Source organism: Hemitrygon akajei, chromosome 2, assembly GCF_048418815.1.
Source record: "Hemitrygon akajei chromosome 2, sHemAka1.3, whole genome shotgun sequence".
NCBI classification, from domain to species: Eukaryota; Metazoa; Chordata; class Chondrichthyes; order Myliobatiformes; family Dasyatidae; genus Hemitrygon; species Hemitrygon akajei.
The window spans coordinates 161,993,481-162,002,122 of NC_133125.1; the positions used below are offsets into that span (position 1 = coordinate 161,993,481).

An 8,642-nucleotide genomic window follows, 5' to 3' on the forward strand; every position below is an offset into this window, starting at 1 on the left:
AATAAGCCCTGGATCACTAGTCACATCAAAGGCCTCCTAAACCAGAAGAAGAGGGCCTTTAAAGATGGTGATCGGTTGGAGCTTAAAAGAGTTCAGAAGGAACTCAGAGTACAGATAAGGGGGGCAAAGGAGCAGTATAGGAGGAAGCTAGAACAAAAGCTGCAGAAAAAAAGCATGAAGGAGGTGTGGGATGGGATGAAGATCATCACCGGATGCGGTGCAAAGCGGGGGGCAAACATAAGTGGAGATGTGGAGAAAGCGTATAAGGAGAAGGTGGGAGTGGAGGATGCTATCATGTATTTGCTGCACAAATCACTCTCTCACCTAGATGGGGCCAGTTGTGCTGTGAGGATTACATTCCTTGACTTCTCTAGTGCCTTTAACACCATCCAGCCCAAGATCTTAAGGCACAAACTAACGGAGATGGGAGTAGACTCTCACATGGTGGATTGGATAGTGGACTACTTGACAGATAGACCTCAGTATGTGCGGTTGGGAGACTGTAGGTCTGACACGGTGGTCAGCAGCACAGGAGCGCCGCAGGGAACCGTACTCTCTCCGGTCCTGTTCACCCTGTACACATCAGACTTCCAATATAACTCGGAGTCCTGCCATGTGCAGAAGTTCGCTGATGACACGGCCATAGTGGGGTGTGTCAGGAATGGACAGGAGGAGGAGTATAGGAAACTGATACAGGACTTTGTGATATGGTGCAACTCAAACTACCTGCGTCTCAATATCACCAAGACCAAGGAGATGGTGGTGGACTTTAGGAGATCTAGGCCTCATATGGAGCCAGTGATCATTAATGGAGAATGTGTGGAGCAGGTTAAGACCTACAAGTATCTGGGAGTACAGTTAGACGAAAAGCTAGACTGGACTGCCAACTCAGATACCTTGTGCAGGAAGGCACAGAGTCAACTGTACATCCTTAGAAGGTTGGCGTCATTCAATGTCTGTAGTGAGATGCTGAAGATGTTCTATAGGTCAGTTGTGGAGAGCGCCCTCTTCTTTGTGGTGGCGTGTTGGGGAGGAAGCATTAAGAAGAGGGACGCCTCACGTCTTAATAAGCTGGTAAGAAAGGCGGGCTCTGTCGTGGGCAAAGTACTGGAGAGTTTAACATCGGTAGCTGAGCGAAGGGCGCTGAGTAGGCTACGGTCAATTATGGAAAACTCTGAACATCCTCTACATAGCACCATCCAGAGACAGAGAAGCAGTTTCAGCGACAGGTTACTATCCATGCAATGCTCCTCAGACAGGATGAAGAGGTCAATACTCCCCAATGCCATTAGGCTTTACAATTCAACCGCCAGGACTTAAGAACTTTTTAAAAGCTATTATTAATGCTTTTTGAGATAGTGATTTAGATGCATATCATATTTTTTACTAAGTATTGTATGTTATTAGTTTTGCTACAACAAGTGTATGGGGCATTGGAAAAAAAAGTTGAATTTCCCCATGGGGATGAATAAAGTATCTATCTATCTATCTATCTAAAGTCCAACATTCCACTAGCCTTCTTCACTGCCTTCACCTTCAGTGACTGATGAACAAGGACTCCGAGATCTCTTTGTATTTCTCCCTTACCTAACTCTACACCGTTCAGATAATAATCTGCCTTCCTGTTCTTACTCCCAAAGTGGATAACCTCACACTTATTCACATTAAACGCCATCTGCCAAGTATCTGCCCACTCACCCAGCCTATCCAAGTCACCCTGAATTCTCCTAACATCCTCATCACATGTCACACTGCCACCCAGCTTAGTATCAACAGCAAATTTGCTGATGTTATTTTCAATGCCTTCATCCAAATCGTTGACGTAAATCATAAACAGCTGTGGTCCCAATACCGAGCCCTGTGGCACCCCACTAGTCACCACCTGCCATTCCGAGAAACACCCATTCACCGCTACCCTTTGCTTTCTAGCTGCCAACCAGTTTTCTATCCTCTTGTCCTCTTGTACTGAGCAGTGGTGCCCTGGGGAAGAGGTGCTGGCTGTCCACTCTGTCTGTTCCTCTTAATATCTTGCACAGCTCTATCATGTCTCCTCTCATCCTCCTTCTCTCCAAAGAGTAAAACCCTATCTCCCTTAATCTCTGATCATAATCCATAATCTCTAAACTAGGCAGCATCCTGGTAAATCTCCTCTGTACCCTTTCCAATGCTTCCACATCCTTCCTATACTGAGGCGACCAGAACTGGACACAGTACTCCAAGTGTGGCCTAACCAGAGTTTTATAGAGCTGCATCATTACATCGCGTCTCTTAAATTCTATCCCTCGACTTATGAAAGCTAACACCCCATAAGCTTTCTTAACTACCCTATCAACATGTGAGGCAACTTTCAGGGATCTGTGGACATGTACCCCCAGATCCCTCTTCTCCTCCACACTACCAAGTATCCTGCCATTTACTTTGTCTGCCTTAGAGTTTGTCCTTCCAAAGTGTACCACCTCACACTTCTCTGGGTTGAACTCCATCTGCCACTTCTCAGCCCACTTCTGCATCCTATCAATGTCTCTCTGCGATCTTTGACAATCCTCTACACTATCTTCAACACCACCAACCTTTGTGTCATCTGCAAACTTGTCAACCCACCCTTCTACCCCCACATCCAGGTCATTAATAAAAATCACAAAAAGTAGAGGTCCCAGAACAGATCATTGTGGGACACCACTAGTCACAACCCTCCAATCTGAATGTACTCCCTCCACCATGACCATCTGCCTTCTGCAGGCAAGCCAATTCTGAATCCACCTGGCCGAACTTCCCTGGATCCCATGCCTTCTGACTTTCTGAATAAGCCTAGCGTGTGGAACCTTGTCAAATGCATCCCCTTCATTCTTCTAAACTCCAGTGAATACAGGCTCTAAGCCATCAGACACTCCTCATACATTAACTCCTCATTCCCTGAGTCATTCTCATGAACCTCCTCTGGACCCTCCTCAATGCCAACACATTCTTACTTGGATCAGGGATACAAAACTGTTCTTTCTGTTCTGACAATGTGTGGTTGTGGAAGAACTCTGTGGAAGTGGACTAACACAGTCAAGTTAACTACCACTGGATGACGTTGGGAATTGGCCACCTCTTCTTTGCCTGGACTCAGTATAGTTTGGAACACGGTGGTGGTGGGGTTGGGGGGGTGGAGGAGGTTTCATCTGACTGAATTCCCAGAGACAGAGGGGGATCTCCCTTTAGGAAATTCCACAGCTGTTGTTCTTGCAGTAATTATTTGTTTAAACCACTAAAGACATCACCACCAAAACGTGAATGTCTAAAAGCAATGCAATGCTGCTGTAATCAGTTCAGCGAACATACCTATTACTCTCACCCAAACCGCCTGCACCGCGACTCTTTTCAGGTTGATGAAGAGCCGATATAGACCTTCGTCTTCACGTGTTATGTTATGAATGGCAAATGAGCCATTAAACGTGGAGAAGGTGATGCGCCCGCTGTAATTTTGAATCAAGGCAGGCTCCTTGCTGCTCTTGTGAAACTTCAGAATCGGCTTCAAATGTTCCTTCGTATCGTTCCTGCTGACCTTCTTCCATTGGAACACCCCGATCTGGCGCCTTTGATCTGCATCCACGCCAGGAAACCAAACGGAGTCCCCAGGGGCTGAGACAAGCTTGATCTCTTCCTCCCCTGTATACAACATTAAGGACAAAAGTTAAACCCAAGTTAAGCGATCCTGCAGATGCTGGAAATTCAGAGCAACACACAAGAGATTAACACTAGATAATGGTTAAATCTGCCACCTCAGGCAAGTGTCTCGTGTTGTTCTGTGCACCAAGGGCAGGTCTTCCTCGCACAAAACACCACCATTCCCCTGCTAATTACACAGTTAATGAACCCATTACTCTACCTCTTGTATCTTCTCTCTTGCACAATTTATATGCACTCTGTGACCACTTCATTAGGTATACCTACTCGTTAATACAAATATCTAATGGGCCAATCATATTGCAGCAGCTCAAGGTATAAAAGCATGCAGACATGGTCAAAAGGGTTCAGTTCTTCAGATCAAACATCAAAATTGAGAAAAATGCAAGCTAAGTGGCTTTGGCCATGGAATGATGTTTGGTAACAGATGATGTGATTTGAGTATCTCAGAATCTGTTGTGATTTTCATGTACAATAGTCCTTGGAATTTACAGAGAATAGTGTAAACTTTGGAGTTTACAGAGAATAAGTTCTGTGGGCTAAAATACCTTGTTAATGAGTGGCCAGACTGGTTCAAACTGACAGGAAGGCAAAAATAATTCAAATACCTAACATGTTACAATAGTGGTGTGCAGAAGATCATCATTTAAGTCAGTGATAATAAGCCTGATCCTGAAGAATGTGGAAAGACCTACTGGTCGCCTCGGGTTACACTATTGCCAGAGTGAGTGAGTGGGATATCACATCACATTCCAGGCTGCAGGAGAATGCACTGACTGAAGCTCCGCGCCACCAACCCAAAGGCTCTTTGCGGGGACAGACGGCAGTCTGAGATCCTGCCGTCACTTGTCACTGCGGGGACAGGGGACATCGTCACAAACATTTGCAAGTCTACTGTTTGCAGAGGAAATAGCAACCACAAAACTACCTTGTGAGTTGTGTAGCTGGGATTGGCTTGACAGTACAATGAATTTGTTGATTTATTTATTTTTGAATTTTCAAAATATTATCTGCAAAAAAATGTCCAATAGCTCTTTTCTCATTTCATCCACCGCAGCTGTGTCAATAGAGGATTCTTATCTATAGGGCGCTTCCCAGAAACGCACTGGGACAGGCGCCAAGTGCTGGCGGGATATCATTAACTTAGTGTAAGGTGCCCTTTGCTCTGCCTGTGACTTGTTTATCTTCCACCAGGACAAGATATCCGTGAAGGAATACTGCGACTGGCGCTTTCCAAGCTGCAGGATTGCACTGTAGCTGAGTGTGGCCAATGCAAGGCCTCAGTGGGGAAGGACCGCAGTCCAGGATTCTGCACCACTGATCACGGAGGGACTGGCTCTCAGGCAATTCATTATGTGACACTGACACCTCATAAGGGAATGTACTGAACTGATAGTGGAGTGAACCCTTCACAACTGGGCCTGTACTTTCTGGAGTTTAGAAGAATGAGCAGGGGATCTCACTGAAACCTATCAAATACTGAAAGGCCGAGATAGAGTGAATATGGAGAGGATGTTTCCTATAATGGGGGGGGGGGGGAGCACTAGGATCATAGGACACAGCCTCAGAATAGTAGGACGTCCCATCCGGACAGCGATGAGGAGGAATTCATTTAGCCAGAGGGTGGTAAACCTGTGCAATTCATTACCACAGACGTCTGTGCAGGCCAAGTCATTGGGTATATTTAAAGCTCATAACTAGTGAAGGTTTCAAAGGTTACAGGGAGATGGTGGAAGGATAGGCTTGGGAGGGACAATAAATCAGCCATGATTGACTGGCAGAGCAGACCCGATGGGTCGAGAGGCCTGATGCAGCTCCTACATGTTATGGTGCCATGTTCTCAATACCTTTTTTATTTAGACAGTTTGCCTTGTTTTGCACATCAGTTGTTTGTCAGTCTGTGTTTGTTTATGTATGAGTTTTCATAAAACTCCATTTCAGTTCTTTTTTCCTGCAAGTGCCTGCAAGAAAATAAATCTCCTTTCCACACATACATTGTAAATTTAAATTGAATGTAGCAATTGTGCATCATGAAAAAAAGTAAGGATTTGGGATTAAAAAAGGGTGGGGATTTGGAAAATCCCATTGCAGAGCAGCTTACAAAACTCCCTACTGATTACCACTATCGATGTGACTCTCTCTGTAGTGAATATCTACCACATCAAGCACCTTCAGGAGCTTGTATGCTTCAATAAGATCACCCCTTGATAAGATCTAAACTCCAAGCTGTCTCGTCTCTTTTAACAACCAGATCACCCCATGAATTAGCCTCGTGCATCCGTTGGGCTACCTTCAGTCCTGATCTATGCTCTTCTGGGTAACGGGCTGAATGGCCTGGTTCTGAGCTGTCTCTCTCCATGACTGCGGGCCTAACATTCAGCAGGAAGCAACAGTGCCACTGAGGCTCAGACACTCATCACCAGTACTCACACGTGATCTTTGCAAAGACAGCCAACACCAGCAGTAGAATGGGACTGGTCATTCTGCAAACTGCCGTCAGGTGAGGCACACCCAACTTTGTAGACCTCCTGTGCTCTGAATACTGTGGGCAAAATGACAAGAGAGAAGATATTAGAGGCAATGGTGGACCAGGCTTCAGCAGCAGAAAAGGGGGAGCTGAGGAAGGGAGGCCTGCAGCGATGGGGAAGGAGATGGTGAAGGATCGTAGGGATTGCGGATGCATGCACTGCTGTGGATGTGGCAGGATGTATCAGAATAAATGAAAAGGATGTTGGTGTGTGGGCTTGTTATTTGGGTAATTATTATTGTCAGATTAGCGAACATACAGTGAAAACCTTTGTTTGCACGCCACTAGACAGATCATTCCATACACAAGTACATTGAGGTCGTACAAACAGAAAACAGAATCCAGAATAACAGAAAAAGTACAGTGCAGATAGACAATGAGGTGCAAGGGATACAATAAGGTAAATTGTGAGGGTATGAGTTTACTTTTATTGTACAATATGTCCTTTGAAGAGCTCTATCACAGTGTGATTGAATCTTCCTTTGAGACTGGTGGGACACCTTCTCACACGTATGTATATCCCACGTGATGGTAGTAGGTATAGAGAGAGTGACTGAAATGGACGTGATGATGTCGGCTCATGGTCCAGAGGTTCAGTTGTTGTGCAGACCAAATCATCAGAACGGTGTGATGAAGAAAAGCGATCCAAGTGACTTTGACCATGGATGGTGCCAGCTGGGGTGGTTTGAGTATCTCAGAAACCACCGATCCCCCTGAGATTTTCACGTAGAACAGTCTCTAGAGTAAAAAAAGAATGTTACAATAAACAAAAACCATCCAATGAGCAGCTGCTCTGTGGGTAAACACGGATTATTAATGAGAGCGGTCGGAGGAGAACGGTCAGACAGGTACAAGCAGACAGTAATTCAAATAACCACACGTAACGACAGTGCCGTACAGAGCACACAACCTGTTGAACCAGAAGATGTGTTACAGCAGCAGAAGTCTACAGCCTTATACTAAGTGGACACTTCACTAGGTACAGTAGGAGCCTACTAAAGTGGAACAGAGTACCAATAATCCCATCTATTTGCAGTCGTATGCTGATGAATGCTGGCTGGCTAAACTAACCCCATCTGCATGTATATGATCTATACTTCTCCATTCCCTGCCTATTCATGCGCCTGTCCAAGTGTCGCTATCCTATCTGCTTCTGTCACCTCCCCTAGAAGCCCATTCAGGGCACCTACCTACATTTACAACATAAATGTGTGCACCAGGTAACTTTTTTCTGATACAAAGTGGCTTTGACTAATGGCCAGGGTGGCAGAACCTTCTGTCCTTCAGACTGGGGCCAGATGAGCACTGCAGCCAGCTCTGTGGGCAGGTGAGGCCTTGGTTTTACGTCTCCTCTGGAGGGCTCCACTGACAGTGCTGCACTCCCTCTGCCCTGGAAAATAACTGTCACGTCCCTGAAGGGCTGAGTGGCCAATTCCAACTCCCTTATTTTTTCATGTCCTCGTGAATGTTTTCAGCTTTTGCGGTTTCTTATCTTCATCCACACACTCAGCTCCCACCCATTCCTTCTCTGCAGGCACACCCTCAATCAAAACACACAAGAGATTCTGCAGAGGCTGGAAATCCAGAGCAACACACACGAAATGCTGGAGGAATGCCACAGCCGTGGAAAAGAATAAAGAGTCACCATCTCAGGCTGAGACTCTTCTTCAGGGCTGGAAAGGAAGGGGAAACATACCAGAATTATAAGGGGGGGAGGGGAAGGAGGACTACCTAGAAGGTGACAGGTGAAACCAGGTGTGTGGAAAAGGTAAAGTGCTGAAGAAGAAGGAAACTGATAGGAAAGGAGAGTGGACCATGGGAGAAAGGGGAGAAGCAGTTGACTATCCAGACAGAATATGAGGTTTATTCTCCACCCTGAATGGCCTCATTGTGGCAAAAGAGGAGGCCAAAGACCAACATGTCAGATCGGGAATGATGATCAGAATTAAAATGTTTGGTCACTGGGAAATTTGGCTTTTGGCAGATGGAGTGGAGGGGCTCGAGCTCACTCCCAACCTACAGTTGGGTAACCACCACAAAACTGCTACCACAGCTCCCCCGACCTCACTGAAACATCAGAGTTCTCCAGCTCCAAGACCTGGACTTCAAACTGCTTGAAGCTGCTCCTGTAGATGAGTGAAGTGTGTACAGTTCCCCTTCTGGTACAAGACGCACCTCTCACAGGCATGCTTTCCATTCACAACTTATACTTTAAGAGGCATCAAACAATGCTGTCAATTCCACAGTCCCAAAGGGGCTCCCCAATAAATCTAGTGACACCCACACTCCAAAGTAATAAACCCTGATGACGGGCGGAGAGGCCTCATTTACTGCTCCATCATCCTGTGACTCTGATCTAAACAATATCACGAACACCAACCCCCCCTCTCTCTCTGACACAGCCGGAGTTCAGAAAGACCACGTCCCCCACAAGACGTTTCTGCTC

The 8,642-nt window shown here is 46.0% G+C and overlaps 1 protein-coding gene across 1 annotated transcript in view; it reads right to left on the minus strand.

Moving 5' to 3' along the window:
* LOC140717427 (SLAM family member 9-like) overlaps positions 1-6,838 on the minus strand; it is a 36,549-nt gene extending 29,711 nt beyond the window's left edge. The window contains exons 1-3 of the mRNA XM_073031004.1: positions 6,622-6,838; positions 6,100-6,211; positions 3,325-3,651 (exon numbers count right to left, since the gene is read on the minus strand). Coding sequence (XP_072887105.1) covers positions 3,325-3,651; positions 6,100-6,151 — 379 coding nt within the window. The 5' untranslated portion in view covers positions 6,152-6,211; positions 6,622-6,838. The remainder of the gene's footprint in view (positions 1-3,324; positions 3,652-6,099; positions 6,212-6,621) is intronic.
* Between the last annotated feature and the right edge of the window lie 1,804 nt (positions 6,839-8,642).